Source organism: Chrysochloris asiatica, unplaced genomic scaffold (assembly GCF_000296735.1).
Source record: "Chrysochloris asiatica unplaced genomic scaffold, ChrAsi1.0 scaffold00264, whole genome shotgun sequence".
Lineage (NCBI taxonomy): Eukaryota > Metazoa > Chordata > Mammalia > Afrosoricida > Chrysochloridae > Chrysochloris > Chrysochloris asiatica.
This window is the reverse complement of record NW_006408782.1, coordinates 320594-339429: the sequence shown is the minus strand read 5'-3', so window position 1 is coordinate 339429 and position 18836 is coordinate 320594. Positions and strand designations below refer to the sequence as shown.

At 47.3% G+C, this 18836-nt stretch overlaps 1 protein-coding gene across 1 annotated transcript in view; it reads right to left on the bottom strand.

The window, feature by feature from the left end:
• The window catches only part of ANKH (ANKH inorganic pyrophosphate transport regulator), a 59944-nt gene that overhangs the window by 31906 nt on the left and 9202 nt on the right, over positions 1–18836 (bottom strand). Inside the window, exons 2-5 of the mRNA XM_006874156.1 lie at positions 12177–12295; positions 9114–9197; positions 2362–2532; positions 992–1126 (exon numbers count right to left, since the gene is read on the bottom strand). Coding sequence (XP_006874218.1) covers positions 992–1126; positions 2362–2532; positions 9114–9197; positions 12177–12295 — 509 coding nt within the window. The remainder of the gene's footprint in view (positions 1–991; positions 1127–2361; positions 2533–9113; positions 9198–12176; positions 12296–18836) is intronic.

Below are 18836 nucleotides of genomic sequence, written 5' to 3'. Positions count from 1 at the left end.
GTGAACAAAGAAGACCCTCATTTAGACGAGGGCCAAATGTGAAAGAGTGCGTGAAGTCATGGTGGGTGAGGTGGTATGGAGAAGGTTATGGGGAGAGGAGGTGGGGTCGATGTGGAGGCCCACTGGAGATTTTCATTTCATCTGCTGCCACGTGGCACATCCATGTTGTGCCAGGCTGAGTCTGGAGTTAGGAGTCAGACAGCCTGGATTCCCAAACTAGTCCAGTTTCTAACTACTTCTGGGTCCCAGAGGAGCCCTGGTGTCCCTAAGTGAGTCCTGGTGTGGCACTGAAGGATAAGCTCTGCACTGCAGGGTCGGTGGTTCAGACTCACCAGCTGCTCCTCGGAAACCCTATACAGAGTCGCTAGGAGTTATAACCGACTGTATGGATCTAAACAACAACAACAATGGAGCCCTGGAAGTGCTGAGGGTTAGGTGTTGAACTACTAACTGCAAGGTCAGCGGTTCAAACCCACGAGCTACTCTATAGGAGAAAAATGACGTTGTCTGCTTCTGTAAAGATGAACAGTTTCAGAAACCCTATACAGGGTCCCTATGAGTCAGGAGGAGTCCTGGTGTGGCACTGAGGGCAAATGTACTGGGCTGCAGAGTTGGTGTGAACAGCAAGGTTGGTGGTTCAAGCTCACCAACTGCTCTGTAGAAACCCTATACAGGGTCGCTATCAGTCAGAACCTACTCAACGGCACTTCACAACATGAGTCAGGATGGACTTCACAGCAGTGGGTTTGCTTGTTTTTGATTTAACCTTACCATACCTGAGTTTTCTATCAGGCAGATGAGGAAGCTGGACTAGACGTTCTGTTCTAAAACATATATACTTTAAGACAATGACATCCTCCAGGCTTCTGAGTATGAAGGTGTCACATCATTTAAGATCACGGGATTGCTGTAGCTCTCAAATCAACTGGAGACAAACATGCAAAGCCTCCCCCCCCCCCACTTGCCCCCACGCCCCCAGGAACTGCCTTACCTCCGTAGCTGCAGAACTGCCCCCGAGGTCCCTGGACACAAAGAGGTTGACAATTGGCCGACTGATTCTCTGCGTAGCCAAAATCAGAGCCAAAGGCCACCAGAAGCTCAGCATCTTCCTGATCGTGGCATCTCCCTGCACCAAGAAACGGAGGTAAGAGTTCACGCAACTCCAGAAGTGGAAAAGAAATAAACTTCCGAGCCCAAGCCTTTCCTTTTTGTTTTTTTGGCAGATCATCAACCAACTCGTCACTGGACTTACGGAAAAGTCTTCAAAGACAAGCCAAGAGGGATTGAAATCATAAAGCTTGATTAAAAATGAACTCAGATGGCTGGCAATCAACTGTGAAATCCAAACACACATTGAAGTTCCAAGGGTCCAAACCACTGTTTTCCATACAAGGTGACTCTTACTAAGGTAGGAGTAGGAGGGCTCAAGGCCAGGGTCTAAGAAACAGGTCTGAAATGAGTCTTTGTTGAAATCATCAAATCGATTAGGCTAGAAGCTACACCAGTAGGAAGCAGCTCCCAGAAATAACAACAAAAAAAGGGTGGTCATTCATTTTGGAACCAGCAAGTTCCCACAATTGTGTCTAACTATCGTAGTATGAAGGAGCTCTGGTAGCGTAGTGGTTACGAACCGGGCTATGAACTGCAAGGTCAGAAGTTCAAAACTACCAGCAGTTCCGTGGGAGAAAGATGAGGCGTTCTGCTCCCGTAAAGATTTACAGCCTTGGAAACCCTGTGCAGGGTCGCTATGAGTCGGAACCAACTCCACGGTACACTACCACCAGCAGTACCATCATCATTCCTGGTGTGGCACTATAGGATAAACACTCGACCATAAGGCTGGTTTGAACCGCAAGGTTGGCAGGTCAAACTCACCAGCTGCTCCTTGGAAACCACATAGGGTCACTCATCATTCCTATCTGCCTTCTAACCATTTGGAAATAAACCCAAACTTGGTCCACAGAAGGCACCTGAAGAATCAGTTGAGATTGGACACTACATACAAGGTAGGAACTATGCCTGGATCCCAGCTGTGAAATCTGAAACACATAAAATGTGAATTCAAGTGTTCCAGGGTTCTAACATCTGTGTTGATTACAGAAAAACTTGCTTTGGACAACAGAGAGCAGGAACAATCCTGAATGTGGTTTCTACTCTTCGACCTGATAAGATTTGCTGTGCCTCAGTCTCCTGGTAGGAAGATAAGGAAGCTGAGCAATGACTTGGAAGGTCTCGTCCATGTCTGAACACATCAGTTGTCCAGCTGTCCTTCCCATGGACACTGCCCTGTGTGGACTGTGACTCTCGGGCTGGAATAAACGAATGCCCTGAGAGCTTGCTGTGGCATTGGTGAATACGTACCCCCAGCTCGGGTCCGCTGTGGTCAGGGATGATGTCGTGGATGTTTTTGTAGTAACCCAGGCACAAAGTGGTGCAGCGGACGAGTGCTCCCATGTACAGGGACAGGATGGGGATAAGCAGAGGCTCTCGGCATTCCAGGTGACTGTGCAACAGGATAGCGACAAAAACAACCTAGACACAGAAACAAAGACACGTCATCGGGGCCGCGGGAGAGCCCGGCACACTGGTGCACAGGTGCAACCTCTTGAGCCCTGGGAGACTGATTGCTGAAAGAAACCTCAACTGTCCTGCAAGGGAAACATGGCTTCTGCCTCTGTATGCTGTTCTCGTAAAACTCGGGTTCAGACATTTGGGATTCCTGGAGAAGCAAACCAGTCATTTTGTCAAATCTACTATGGAGATACTCTGAAGGTGAGTGAACAATGGGTTAAGGTTATCATTGAAACAAAAAGTCTAGGAACTCTGGACCTGGAAAGGAGTCTCGAAAATGTCCCCAGATGCTGCCGACCTTTGCCCTCTCAAGGCTGGTCAATGACAGTACACATGTAATTCACCCTCATAAAGAAAAAATCAGCATGGATCAAAGATGGCAGACACAACAACGGACAATAACGTAACATCAATTCCCCCCAAACACTGAACACATACTAACATTCATTATTGCAATACAACTTGCATCAAAATATAAAAGTACAATAGGTTGGAACAACCAGAGTTATATAATCATGGAAAAGCAGGCAAGGAAACCTGCCACGGGCAAGTGATCTTCTCCCCATCATTCCATGACCAGGAAGTCGGTGATGATGAGAATCAAAAAAACAAAGCTGGGGGTTGAGCAAGATCCCCAGCATCAGGACATCAAATGCCACACACAACATACAGCAGGACAATCAAGACAAACACTTTGGGCGGAAATCAAGTATCAGACAGATGTCATGGATTGAACTGCATCTCCCTCAAAATACGTTAAGACTTTACCAGCTTCCCCTTGCGTTTTAATAGTTTGAAGACATGCGGTCCCCAAACAGGTCCGATATCACCATGGACAATATTATTTATAGATTTAAAATAACACTTGAGTCTTTGGAATTTTAGTCCAAGGAAAGAATTTGAATCTGATATTGCTGTCACTAGCATGCCATATTCTTTTGGAAGGGATCCTCCTCTCTCAATGAGAACTTGTGAAGGGCCAGCTATCACCCCAGCTGATGGGGGTTCAGTGAGCAGTAACACCATGCCCGCCTCTGCTCCTGGAGCTGGGGGCCTCGGGGAGGAGGTGGAGATGTTAACCAGCCAGCACTGCTGACAAATTGCAAAGACCCTGTGAGGACAAGATGGCACCAGGCAAGCCAGGCTGTGAGGTGAGAAGACTTCTTGTGCAGAGTGATGAGCGAATGGTGGCCCTCAAAAAGGTATGTCGGGTCTCTGTAGATGTAACTAAGGATCGTGAGATGAGGTCCTCCTGGATTTCAGGTGGGCCCTAAACCCAGTGAGAATGGCAGACGGAGATCTGAGACACAGACATGAAAAAAATGGAGGCAGAGATTCGAGTGTTGCAGTTACAAAGCCTAGGAGCCCTGAGGAACTGGGGGAGACACAAGGAACAGATGCTTCCTTGGAGCCAGTGATGGATTACCCAACAAGCAAGATAAGCTCAGGCTCACTTGTGCTTACTTACTAACCTGTAGTGAGCAGAGTCAATCGAACAATGGTGAAAACCATCTAAAACAGGCCACTCGAGGTTAGTAAGTACGCCTGTGCTTATTTTGCTTCTTGGATAAGCAGCTTCTGCTCAGAGCCTTCAGAAGAAACAGACCTTGCTTACATCTTGAGTCTGACTTGTGGCCTTCAGAACTGTGTGAGAATACATTTCTATTGTAGGTCACCTCATTTGTGGTAGGCTCTCTGGTAGCCACAGGAAACCAATACAGAGAGACCTGAGGCTACGGTAGTCTGAGGAGACGCTCTCAGGAGGGGGTGGAAGATGGGGAGTTGAGGCATTTCCTGCTGGAAGTGCAATGGCTAAGCGCTTGGCTGCTCACAAGAGGGTCAGCGGATAGAACCTTCCCAGCAGCTCTGTGGGATAAAGATCTGGTGACCTGAGCCCTGACAATCCGCTCTCGTGAAGATGGCGGCATGAATTAGATTCAAGAATGAATGCAGAGTGAGAAGAGAGGAACAACATTTACAAGTTGAGAGTCCCTGGCGAGGGCTGAGCCATGGAGGAGAGAAGGGTCAGTCAGGGAAGGTCAGTGAGAAGCTGTGCCAGGTAATGGAAGCTGCACTAGACTGCTCAGAACCATGTACACTTGGATAACTGGGTGGGAATCGGTCTTGAGGAGGGTAAAAGATGGAAGGGAAGTAAAAAATATAGAAGCTGTGAGGAGAAAGCACTCTTCCAAGAAGTTTGGCCATGAAGTGATAGAGACAAAAAGAGAATTGTTGCTGAAGGGGTATGTGCTGACAGCGATCCAGAGAGCATCTTGGAGCTGCCGTTGTGCTAAAATGGTGGATGTATATATGAGCAGGTTGGCATGCCAGAAGGGAGAGAGAATGGGTCACTGGAGCGCTGTTAGTCATCAATAGATCATCCAAGCTGGGCAGTGCAGGAGCCAAGGCATAGGGGAGCACTGCCATCTGAGGGAGGTGGGCCACCTGCTTCCCGACACGAAGGCCAATGGGGAAGATGTTGGGATGAGAGGAGAGGTGGGGCTTGGAGATTCCATAACCGGAAGTTGAAGCGTTTGTTGGCATCAGTCTTCCCTGCGTAGTGGGAAACAAGGCCCTTTTTTGGGAATGTAGTGGGGACTGAGAATCTGAAACAGTTATCCTAGAGTCTGGGGAGGTGAGTGATGAGGGCAAATTGATGGTTTGATCTGTTTGCTCTATTGTGTAACTTTCTACAGGAGAAGGCACTGGCTCAGGGCTGGGGTTTTGTTACAAAGCTGGTACTCCAGGGCTCACAGCTGAATTCAGAGGGCGGGGGTAATGAGAGCAGGCAGGTAAAATCTGGAGGTCCCCATGGGGTCAAACAACCTCCGTGGGCTCTAACTTTGCTATGAATGGTGTCCACATGGTCTTGAAGAGGACAAAACCAGCCAGGATTCACTAATCCCTTGGATGTGTGTTGCGGACCATGTAAGACTGGTCAGAGGTTTGAGGCCCTATAGGCCCGAGTGTAACAGATCTAGCCACTTGGCAGTCAATAGCAAATTGTTTTTCATCTTAATATTCAGTTACATGTATTAATTTAATACACGGAGCTCTTGATAATCCACAGATAAATGTGATATTTTCCTAAAGCTGAGACTAAAGGTTGCAAGGTCAGGCCTTTCTCCAAAGGATTAACTAAAAATATCTTAGCTACTTCTCGGTTCTTTGTTCTATAGACAAAAAACCCATCCTTCCTAATCTTTTTCCAGGTGCAGCCCATTCACCTGGGCGTCTCGAGTCCTCCTGCAGACCTGGCTCAGGAAGCCGAAACAGCAGGACTCTGCCCAAGGTTTTGTCCTTACCTCTCACCTTCCCCCAACTGAGCTCAGGGGCTATAGATATGTTAATTGAGCCTGAGAAACCAAGTTGCTGGCCTGGGATTCGAACCAGCGAAGTACGATGTAAAGTTACCTGAATGTCTGGAAAAGTACTGATGTTAGCTGTACCTTGCCTAAGTCCCTCCCAGCTTGGTGTGGAGCTCCTCCCCTAAATAAAACAGAGGCCCGGGCCTCCCCAGGTGTGCATTACGGGTTGGAAGGCATGCAGTAAAGATTGCAGTGCATTACGGGTTGGAGGGCATGCGGTAAAGATTGCAGGGCAGTGAGTTGCTGCCTGCAGAGGCCATGATGCCTGTAGTCCCAAGCCTGCCCACCAGTGATGTATCCACCCTGGCTTTGGGGTGCCTCATTGTCTCTCTCTGTCTCTTTCTGTGTATTCTTGCTATATCTTTATCACCGTCAGGTATCTCCTCCTCGTGAACCGAACCCCTATGTCGAGGCAGGTCCCCGACAGATGTGATTACTACAATCATGGTGGCAAAGTGTTGTCTGTTTGAACCAAACCAGACAACAGGGATGAAATCAACAAACTCAGAAAAATTAAAAGGAAAAGAAAAAAAAGATGTAAACTATCCACAGAGATTGGCATCATTGTAAACGTTTCCATTTTGCCAATGGTGATCACTTGGTGCCTATCGACCACAACCTGGCCTTTCAGAGTACCGGGCATGGGGTCTACTTATTCTTTACCAACTTAGGTAATTTACGAAGGCTTTCAGGAAATACGAGCAATGAAGGCATGAGCGGTTTCAAAAAGCTTGTGGAAGAATGGAATGAAAAGAGCATGGACTTTTCCCATGAACTTTCTGAAACACTTTTTGTACATGACACAGGTAATCTATCAAAAGAGTTATTACATAGAAAAATGCAAACACAGCGATCGTGGGAATCACTTTTAAAAAAAGAACTCTGGGGGGGTGGAACTGACTTATGAACCAAAAAATGAACTTGACTGGGCCAGGATTCTCAGTGGCTTAGTAGTTAAGGTGTGATCTCCATGATGAGAGCTGGTAAAATGGAAGTAACCCCCCTTGGCGGGATCTGATGTGACCAGCCCTGATCGCATGCAGTTACCTCACTTCTATGACGGTGATGAGGCCAGATGCAACCTACAGAGTTAGGCTGTATCTTAAGTCAATCTCTTTTGAGATATAAAAGAGATTAAACCAGCGAACAGAACCACAGGGGCCTACTACCACCAAGAAGGAAGGGCTGGGAGTGGAGTGTGTCCTTTAGACTTGGGTCCCTGCCCTGGGAAGCGTCTAGATCCAGAGGAAGACTGATGCCAAGACCCATGGAGAACTCCAAGGAATGTTGGACCTACGGATGCTGAAAGGAGACAAAGACCTTTCTCCAGAGTCCACAGAGAAAGAAAGCCTTCTCCTAGAGCCAGCACACTGAGGTTAGACATGATCATAGCCGCTTAAGCTATGAGACTAACTACCTGTTTGTTAAAGCCGTCCGTCTGTCTGTCTGTTGTAGCAGCCCCAGAGAACTAAGACAGAGTCCACTGGAGAAACACCAGGAAGAAAAGCATAGGTATATTCAGAGGATAGAACTGAGCCCCTGGAAGGTAACTGAGCGGTAAAAATCCAGCCTCTTCCTCAGTGAGGAATTCATGCCCCACATCCGATTACAGGTACAGGGTGAACTCAAGGTTCCATCAGCCTGTCTTCTGGAATTTTCATAGGGTATCTTTGGTGTTAGAGGGAAGGTGCCTAGAAAGTCAGGGCTGGCTGTTAGAACTGGAGAACAGAACTATAAACGAGTGGAATGGAGTCCTTCTTATAGAAAGTGTGCAAAAGAGAAGGTCTTGTAGATCTGAGGACAGGATGTGTAAAGACAGCCTTCCATCACAACATAAACAATACCGAACAACCCTCAAAAGATAGCAGAGTAACTCTTAAGAGGTCTTGAGCAGCAGATTTGCCTAATGCAATATGTCATTTGATTTCTGTTGCACAAGATCTCTTTCAAGTGAGGAGCACTTGACCCAAGCCAGGCAGTTTTAATGGTCTTATACATATGCATGTGAAAGCTGGACAGTGACTAAGGAAGACCATAGACGAATTGGTGCATTTGAGTTACGGTGTTGGAGGTGAATATTAAAGGTACCACGGACTCTGCCCGAAAAACCAACCAAGAATCTGTGTTGGAAGAATGCTCCTTAGAAGTTCGGATGGTGAGGCTTCATCTTTCTTACTTGGGACATGTGATCGTGATGGACCAATCCCTAGTGAAAGTCAGTGACAAAGAGTAAGACCTCCAACAAGATGGATTGGCGCAGTGGCAGCAGCATTGGGCTCCAGGGTAACGATTGTGAGGAGAGTGCAGGACTGGACACTGTTTTGTTCTGTTGTGCACAGAGCTGTTATGAGTTGGAACTGACTTGGCGGCCCATAACAACAATTCCGGAGAGCACTTTCTCTAGAATGCAGTGAACACCTGTGAAACCACTGCTGAGTTGGTTCTGACTCATAGGGGGCCCACAGGACACAGCAGAACTGCCCCAGAGGGTTTCCAGAAATCTTTATGGAAGCTGAGTGCCTCATCTGACTGCGGAGTGGCTGGTGGGCTTGAACCACCGAACTTTCAGTTTGTTCCCAAGCACTTAGCCACTGCGCTGCCAGGGCTCCTAAAATGAAGGGAAAGACTGTATATTGTTGGGTCACCCAGAGAGGGCGCTAAACCAAGTGCATAGTGAGCCTGTTGTTGTTGGGTGCCGTGGAGTCGGTTCCAACTCATAGCAACCCTGTAAAGGGTTTCCAAGAACAGCTGGTGGGTTTGAGCCACCGATCTTGGGTCTAGCGAGGTTAGCAGTCTAGTGCTTATCCGAAAGCGCCATACCTAGGTCCACAGTGATCCCGTGACCACCCAAATACATAGGAGGCTTGACTTTACTGTCATTCCACGTGCACATCTTAAAAAAACAACAACAAAGGTCAGAATCTCAGATGTTAGATTTCAACTCCAACAATTCTCATTCTAGCAAGATAATCCATCCTTTTATTACATGGAGTTTCATTTACTCATTTGTTGAACAAACATTTACTGAAGGCCGAGTTTATTTGAGCAGCAGATCTGAGGAGCCGACACTGACTGCAGGGCCAGGGAAAGGAGGTGAAGAAAGTGTGGGTGGGGTCTGTTACAAGTGGGGGTTCACTCACCAGAGGGGCAATCTGATACCCCGGACTCCTTTACCTGAGCTATGACGTCAGAGATGGAAGCACATCCCACCAGGAAGCTGTATTTGTGTTTTAAGAGGATGCCTGCATGGGTCCATGCCTGTTGAAGAGAAGAGAATTCGGCATTAGACCCACCTTCAGACTGACGTTGTTTCTGAAGCCTGTTTTATATTCCCACAAACACAGCAGCACAGATCTGGTACATCTTTGGCTGGCTACTTGGTCTGGTGGCTAGGGCTACATTAGATGTTTAAGTAGGCCAGATAATTCAGTACCAGTTATAGGGAGCTTCTTGTACTCTTTAGGTCTCTATGCTTGGCAGGAAAAATAGATGAATACCAAGAACTTGAAAACACGGGCTTGCTTCCTTGTAGGGCAGTCACAATCACGAAGGAGCAGCACTAGCTGATGCTAATAAGGGAACCTCATCTGGTTGTGAGTTATTACAATCATTACACGTTCTCATTTACTGATTAAGGCTCTATTATTGTCTCGTCTTCAAGTTTGAGCAGGAGCTGATCTGACGCTTGCGTCCTCCAGGGAAATCAAGGGAGAAGCCAAAGGGGTGGGGGGCAGGTTTGAAGAGGACTTGCTGCTCACGACCCCAGCTTTGTAGAAATCCCCCTTTTCACTACTAAAAGGCGATTTGGATCGGCATAGATACGGGCGTGGGGGTGGAAGCATCAAGAAGTATGTGGAAAAAAGGGAATGAGAAGATAATAGAATTTCCCCACAAACTTTCTGAAGCCCCCTTGTAATTCGGAATCTAAGTGAGGCACAATCGAACACGTATCGGTCACCAGCATACCTCAGAGATGCTCTGGGTTGGCGTACAGAGCAGTAAAGTAGTCACATGGAGTTCTGGGATTGCCAGGGCATAGAGAAATTGTGTTGACACTAAACTGTGTTGTGTTGTATGTGTGCATAAGTATTATGGGAAAGCTTGAAGAATTGTGACAACCACCGAGAGGTGAGCTTGTGTTACCGGGAAGATGGTGCTGATAGACTTGCTCAGAGCAGGGCTGCCACAAACTGCCCATTGGGAAAAAGCACAGTATCTGCGAAGGGCAATCAGCCAAGGACGATACAACGAGCTAGGCCTATATTCTCTAGTTCAGTGCCAAGGGTTTGTAGAGCAACTGCTCTGCCTACGCCTTCCTTCCTCGGCCCGAAGGCACCCAGTGTAGACAACATTTGCAAACGGTGGCTTGTGGTCTGGTCTATGTTGTCTGAAATTCATCTGGATGATGAATTGTGTGGCTCTCACACACCATCTCCCCAAACAGCATGTCAGGGCCATGCTGGGGGCAGGACCATAGACAATGGCTTGCTCTTGATGAGTGCGTTCTCCTGACTTGGGCTTTGATTAGCCGTCTTCTTCTGCTGCGATAGTACAGTCTTTGAAGGGGGAGATTTTAGATGAAAAGATGGCAAAGGGGGACCAGTCAAAATGCATCTGGTGTTCTGCTAAACCAAGTGTTCATTCTAAACACCTCAGGATGGAAGTGAAGGGCAGGGTTCTTGAATCTATAGTTCACGTCTACGAAGAGTCCCACCAAAACCAAACCCACCACTTTCGAGTCGATTCCGACCCACAGCAAGCTACAGGACAGAGTAGGACTGCCCCAGTGGTGTTTCTCCGGCTGTAAATCGTTACAGAAACAGATGGCCACATTTTTTTCCTGGGAAGTAGCTGCTGGTAGGTTCGAACCACCAACCTTTGGTTAGCATCAGGACCATACCATCAGGATTCCTCCACTAGGAGTCCCATGTTCCCTGAATTCACCTATCACTGGAATTCTTTGATGTTTGGAGTTGTTACTTTCAACACAGACGGGAGGGTAGGCATTAGGACAGTCACTGATTCTTCCAGGACATGATCAACAACTGGAGTGAATATGCCTAACGGAAAATAAAGGAAATCCAGGGACAATTATTCAGACAGCCTGCTTCTCCCACCTAAAGTGACACAATGACAAAGCCATGGCGTCACCATGAAAATGGTTTAGTATCTAAGGCCACAGTTCAAACCAGGAAGGATTCCACAAAGTCACACCAATCATCCAACTGCAGACTTCAAACGAAGGCTTGGAGAACATTTCAGAAGTGAATTCTGTCTTGTCTCACTCCTCCCAGGAATGGGGCTAAGTCACCTAGAAACAGAGGTCTTCAAATCTACCGTCTGCAAAACTTGGACATACGGGATGGCAGAGAATGGTACAGATCTCCATATATTGATATAGTAGAGTCTCAAGGAAAGGTTCCTTTTCCAGCACTGGTCTGTACTGGGGATATATTGTTTTTTGGAGTCTGGTGTGACACTGCAGGATAAGTACCAGACCAAAAGGTTGATTTGAACTGCAAGGTCAGCAGTTCAAACTCACCAGATGCTCCTTGGAACCCTGGTAGAGAATTGTTTAAGTCAGAAAGGACTCAACGGCACTTAACGACAACACACGAGCCTATAACTTAGGTAAAAAGAAAAGGGTATCATTTCAGCATCTGTGTTGTTGAGTAGGGTCCGACTTACAGCGGCCCTGTACAGGGTTCCCAAGGAGTAGCTGATGGGTTTGAACTGTCAACCTTACGGTTAGCAGTTCAGTGCTTATCCTATAGCACCACACCAGGACTCCAAGAGTAATTAATCAGTGAAAGTGAGCAGCCCTGAGCTAAGGTAGTGAATAAAGTTTGTAACTAAAGTAAAGAAATCCTTTGGGTACGTTCTATAAAGCTATGGGTGCTGCACACAGAAGCACTTGTTAAGTGCTGTTGAATCAGTTCCGACTCATAGCGCCCCTGTATAGTGTTTCCAAGGAGCGGCTAGTGAGCTTGAACCACTGATCTTATGGTTCAAACAGACCTTGCAGTCCAGTGCATTAACCCGTAGCACTGCACCAGGGCTCCAGGGAAGTAGTAAAGTGTGGACGACCTATCCTGATCCCTGACCTTGGCTCTATTTGAACAGAACCTCCTCTTGGAATTACATTTTCCTCACTTGCCACCCACCAGAACTTGTGGCACGTATAGACAGATGTCATAAAAGAATCCAAATAGCTGGCCCGGCTAAAATCCTACTCACCATTGCGTCCATAAAGGGGAAGGCAGCGAGGTATAGGAAGGCCCTTCTCGTCTTACTCCCCACCGACTCATCCACGTGGTGCAGTTTGTTGATAATGTAGTATCCTAAGTCACTGTAAGCTGCAGAAGACAGACATGGCGTTATTCAGAAAAACATCTCTTTGTGTACTTTTTTACTTACAAATGTTTAAAAACAAATGTAAATGGTTATATATTTGGATGTGGTAGAAAATCAAAACATTTAGAAAATAAAATCACCTTCAATTTCACCTCTCTCCCTAGAGGAGGGTCCTATGGACCCTGGGTTCTAATTGCCCAGCTCCTTTATGGGTGTGTGTGTGAGGTATGCCTGTGAATTTTAACAACGAGATGGGCTTGTATGATGTTGGAGAACCCATTGTCGTCCTCAAGCTGATTCTGACTCATGATGTCCCCATATGTGTCACTGTAGAACAGTGCTCCATCGGGGTTTCAAGGGTCATTGCTTCTACAAGTTGACTGCTTTTCTTCCTAGGAACCTCCAACCTTTCAGCTAGCAGTCCAGTGGCTTAAGTACTGACCCTTTGTAACGCCTTTCTCTTATGAAGCCTCTACACTTTAATGGCTCGTCTGGACTTTCAAGTTGCTCCACCTCTTAATAAGGTATATTTAGGTTGTTTCCATTATTTGGCTATTATGAAAAAAGTGATTGATACATAGGTTTGAAGTTAAATGTTTACATATATTTTTACTTATCTACTAAGAGGAAAATCTTAGATATGAGGATGTCTTTTTGATAAAAAATGTTAAAGCAAGCTTTTAAACACCTGTCATTTCTTTTACTTCCCTACTAGAGGGGGTGGGAAGGAACTCTGGTAGCATAGCGGTTATGAGTCAGGCTGCTAACTTCAAGGTCAGCAGTTCGAACCTACCAGTCATTCTGCATGAGAAAGATGAGGCTTTCTGCTCCGTAAAGATTTACAGCCTCAGAAACACTATGCAGGGACACTATGAGTTGGAACCAAGTCCGCGGCACATCACCACCACCACCCAAAGCTGGCTGTTGCTTGCTGTTCAGGAGTACACTTGGTTGCACTCTGTCACATGTTCCCCATGCTGGGATGGCATGGGGACATCCCGATCCTGCCCACACACTGTGTCGGCAGAGACGGCACGCTGGGTGAACAGAGCTGTGCCTGGTCAGTACAAGATTGCGGCTGACTACTGAGAGCCGCAAGTAGGAACGTCCTGGCCCCAGGGACACAGGGAGAGCATGTATAGGACAACAAACTATGGAGGAAACGCTGGGACCATGAGGGGGGCTAGACAGAGAGGGAGACTGTGTTCATGTTAGACTGGGGTGGTTACGAGGAGAGACAGGACATGGAGTCACAACTTTCGAGAGGGGGATATGAAGTTTGCTTATGTTTCTCAGTGTTATGAATTGAACTATGTAACCAAAAAAATGTATTGCAATTCTAACCCCTGTACCTATGGACATAATGAACATCCACAAGGCAATCTAATGCTATGTTGTTGATGCCACACCAGGTAGGGCGGGTCCTACACCTGATCACTGACTTTAGACACAGAGGCAGCTGCACAAACGGAGGAAGAGAGATGTCATGAATAACATTCCCAGGGGTCCAAAACAAAGGAATGCATGAGGCTGAGACCCTCACTTGGACTTTCGCCTCCAGAACTGTGAGAAAATAAACTCCTGTTCTTTAAGGCTGACGCACAGTAGAACTGCCCCATAGGGTTTCCAAGGCTGTAAATCTTTGTGGAAATGGTATCTTTCTCCCACGGAGCGGCTGGTGGGTTCCAATCAATGACCTTCTGGGTAGCAGCTGAGTGCTTTAACCACTGTGCCAGTCTGTGACCAATGGCAGTGGGTTCTTTTGGGATTTACTTTAAGGATGCCTACTTGGTGGGTTTTTTGTTTCAACAGCTCCAGGATACTGACCCACGCACAAGAGTCAAGATCAAGATAGTTTTCCTTCCCTTTGTAAACAGATCTTCTAAATACACGCCATTTTAGGAACCCCCCCCCCCCCATGAGGTGCTGGACTGCTTCTCAGAAGGTTAATGGTTCAAACCCACCAGCTGCTCCTTGGAAATCCTATACAGGATCACTATGAGTCAGAACTGGCTCGATGACACTTAGCAACATTCGCAACAACTGCCTTTTATCAGGGTGACCTTGAGCGTTTCCAGGGCCTGCAGGTCAGCAGGCTGGTCCTGGTCACAGAGTCCAGCTTTGGAACTATGAGAAGGTATGCACCCCCATCCTCCATCCTGTACCCCAGCTCCTGCTGGCGTTTCCCAACCCCCAATTTCCGGGCACCTTGGAATGCATTTGCTTTTCCCTGTGGCCTTACTTATTCAGATTTCTCCCCTAGAGAGGAGAAGAGGAAGAATCTGATTTTAGTTCTGAGGGTGTTTGCATGCAGTGTTTTTTACCCAATCTTTCCCCCAACGCCCCCATGCCCAGCTATTTCCAGCTAGAGCTGTTGGTTGGGGGTAATTTGTTTAAAGTGCTTTGCATGGAGTCCGTAATTACCTGGCTAGCTGCCTTAGCAACATTTAGTAACCTTTAGCAGTTACAAATTGCCTTACCAAGATTGTTCCAAAACAGCCTGTGTTCCTTAAGAAGAGCAAACTGTTTTTAAAAATATGAACGTATAGGAGTTAAACATGGCTTCTGAACAGATGGACGAGGATTTCAAGTCGGGAGGGCACAAAGGCACGGACGTGACCTATTTACAGGCAGATCACTGTTTAAGTGCAGGAGCCCTAGTGGCCCTGGAGGCTAAGCACTGGACTGCGAGTTCAAACCCACCCGCCGCTCCTCGGGAGAAAGATGAGGCTGTCTGCTCTCGTAAAGGTTCAGTCTTGGAGACCTTATACAGGGTGGCAGGGACTTGAGACCGACTTGATGTCACCACTGTAAGTAGCAAATGAGTGTGGTGCCATGGCATCAGCTCTGACTCTCGGTGCCACTGAGTGTGTCAGAGTAGAACTGTGCTCCATGGTTTTCAGTGCCTGAGTTTTAGAAGGGAGATAGCCAGACCTTTCCTGCGAGGTGCCTCTGGGTAGACTCAAACCTCTAACCTTTGAGGGAGCACCCTGTTAACTGTTTGCACCACTCAGGGATTCCTACAGAGTTTCAGCCCTGCCCTAAAACAAGGAGAAATCGAAGGGGTCATGAAACCTCAGTTCTGCCAACAGACATGAGGAGGCGGCTTCTGGAATCTGGGCCTCTCAAAGCTGCTCACCCAGTCATTACTAGCACTCGTTGCAAAATGCCACTGAAATAGTAATTGTGGCACTGTGGTGGACTACAATGTTGGCTTGGACTGCAAGACTGGTAGTTCAAGCTCACCAGCCGCTCCTTGGAAACCCTATTCAGGGTCGCTATGGGTCAGAACCAACTTGAAGGCACTTAAAAGAAACAGCAACATACATGTAAACACATATACATGTTATATATAGTTAACTTTTAGTGGTGGTGGTTATGTGCTGTGTAGTCAGTTCCAACTCAGTGACCCTGTGCAGGGTTTCCGAGGCTGTAAATCTTTATGGGAGCAGAAAGCCTCATCTTTCTCCCGTGGAACAGCTGGTAGTTTCAAACTGCTGACCTTGAGGTTAGAACTCCGACTCGTAACCACTACGCTACCAGAGCTTATATACATATAAGGAGCTCTGATAGCATAGTGGTTATCGGGCTGCGAACCTCAAGGTCGGGAGTTTGAAACTACCAGCTGTTCCACGGGAGAAAGATGAGGCTTTCTGCTCCCATAAAGATTTACAGCCTCGGAAACCCTGTGCAGGGTCGCTATGAGTTGGAACTGGCTCCATGGTACTTAACAACAACAACAACATATGCTTGTAGAGTCCTGGTGTGGCACAGTAGGATGAACACTACTGGACTAGGTTGGCAGTTCAAATCTCCGAGCAGTTCTTGGAAGCCCTATACGGGTTAGAACTGTGTTGATGGCATACCAGATGACCCCAGTACACCACCACACTATGGCCATGAAGTCAATCCCAAATCAGATAACCCTCCAGGGAAGAGTAGAATTAGCCGATAGGGTTTGCCGAGATGACAAAGCTTATGGGAGCAGACAGCTCATCTTTTTCCTGGTGAGTCTGAACTGCCAACTTCGTGGTCAACAGCACAGTGTTCCCCTTACAGCACCACCAGGGCCCCTTCATCGGGCTGACATGTATGTGTAGACTGAATTGTATCATGCAGTGTGACAACTAACCCAGCTACAGCTGGATGAGGGTCCTGCCCAAGCATGGGGTCATCTACAGTCTGGGAAACAGGGGGACAGGTGCTGCAAATATGACTTTGGTCCCAGGGAGCTATCCAAACTCATACATACTATGAATAAAGGAAACGTGAGACTTCCACACAAGAGCATCAGTTCCATCTCCTTGGCATCAAGGCTCGGGGGAAGTGGGGTTCCTAAGAATTTACTGAGAGTTATCGACTTCATTTTCGTGTCGTACTGACATCTGAACACTGAGATCTAGTCCGACAGGAGTTCAGTCGGTGCTGGCTGAGTAAACACAGGGATTCCTAATCTCCAACAGAATCTTCCCTCCTCCCCACACTGGGGCTCGGCAGCTCCTTGCCAGCTCCTTGCGTTGGGAGTCTCAGTCTTTCTCTCTGCTGGGATCTGTGCTCGGGGGACATTAGAAGTCTTGGTTGTAGTATACTCGGGGCCTCTCTCCTCTCTCTTGTAGCCCAGCCACAGCGTCTAGATAAGCTCAGGCAATGCTGGGAAGAGGATGAGCGTTGCACACAGGAGCTCGGTGGTCCCAGAGGAGGCAGAGGCACTGTATCCAGGGAGTAAGGGAAGCCTGGGCTCACTTGTGCTTACTCATCAATCGGTGATGAACATAGTCATGATTTTCACCCCGTCTTTAAATCTTGTGAAAGTGTTCACTACAGATTAGTAAATATGTACAAGTAAGCCCATGTACAGGGTACTCTGATCCTGTCAGGGACTGTAAATTTGAAAAGAGGCTTTGATTCTGTAGGAACATGCTGTGGAGTTGGGAGAGAGACAGATGCCAGCCAGACCTAACAGAAGAATCTTTAGTGTGGTGGTTGGTGGTGGTGGTGAGTGAAACTGTTTACTACATATTAGTAAGCAGCAGTTTACTTTGCTTATTGGGAACTTTGGCACTGGCAGTACACATCTGGACAGCCCCCACTCAGCCGACAGCCCCTACTAAGCCCACCGAGATCAGCAGTCACTTCCTGACCCTCAGCTGACCACAGAGCCACAAGCCTGGCCAAGTCCCAAAGAACCACCCAGCAGACCAGTGTGTCCAGTGAACAAAAACAAATACCTGTTCAAAGGCCTTAGTAATGGATTGCTTCTTAGCCAGCAACAAACTGTGAGACTATACTGGATGGAACACTGCTTGTCCATTCCTTGTAACCTTGTTGTTCTTCTTAAGTGCCATTGAGTCGATTCCAACTCATAGCAACTGTGTATTGGGTTTCCAAGGAGCCGCTGGTGAGCTCGAAACGCTGACCTTGCAGTCCAGCGCATTAACCTACAGCACTCAGGGCTTGTCCCTTCCTTGCACCCGTGTGGGTTCATATTCTATCAAATGTACAAATTCACATTTAAAGGGCTGCTTTGTAATCCACGGACCATGGAAATGTTTGTTGAGAAAGGAGTGGCAGACAAAAAACTCTAGAAATGACTTCAACTGCGCACTGTGAGAACACAGAAGCCCACAAAGGTTTTGTTCTGAGCCCTGCGGACGGCCGAGGCTGCTTCAGGGCATGGAAGGGGTCTCTGCCAGGTCACCGCTGAGAGGAAATGTGTAAAGAAACCTAAAATCCAAGCCACACTTTCTAAACGAACATGTAGTGGGAGGTCAGTCAGCACTTGTTTCTAAACAGGAAAGCTGAACTTGGATCCAAATGAAACCAAATACCAGACTGGTAAATTCTCCTGGTTTTTACAGACGATCAGGAGTCCTGGTGTGGTGCTGTAAGATAAGGCACCGGACCACAAGGCCAGTCTGAACCACAAGGTCGCCATACAAACTCACCAGTTGCTCCTTGGAAACCCTACACAGGGATCCCTATGGGTCGGAACCGACTCGATAGCACTTAACAACAACACAGATGAATCCAGAGGGAGAGATAAGGTAATGCTGCTACTCAACTATGGGCCTGCATTGAAGTCTGCCCTGCAGTTGTTGAAATTGTGTCTCAGTGGTGAACCCATGACAGGAGTCCACAGCTAAAATTATGCTTGAATACAAAGGCTATGAAAAAGACAACCAGAAACAGCCCCCCAAACCAAACCCAAACCCACTACCACCGAGTTGATTCCGACTACAGAGACCCTCACTACTGTTGCCACACTTGTGTCCATCGACGGCCAATCCATCTTGTTGGGGGTTTTTCTCTTTTTCTCTGACCCTCCACCTTACCAGGATCGGGCAGTGTTTCGTTCTGCTGTGCATAAGGTCGCTATGAGTCAGTACCGACTTGATGGCACCTAACAAAAACCTTCGATATGGATTACATCTCAATCTCAAGAACACAAAAATCCTCACCACTGGACCAATAAACAACATTCTTATCAATGGAGAAAAGATTGAAGTTGTCAAGGACTTCATTCTTCTTGGATCAACTATCAAC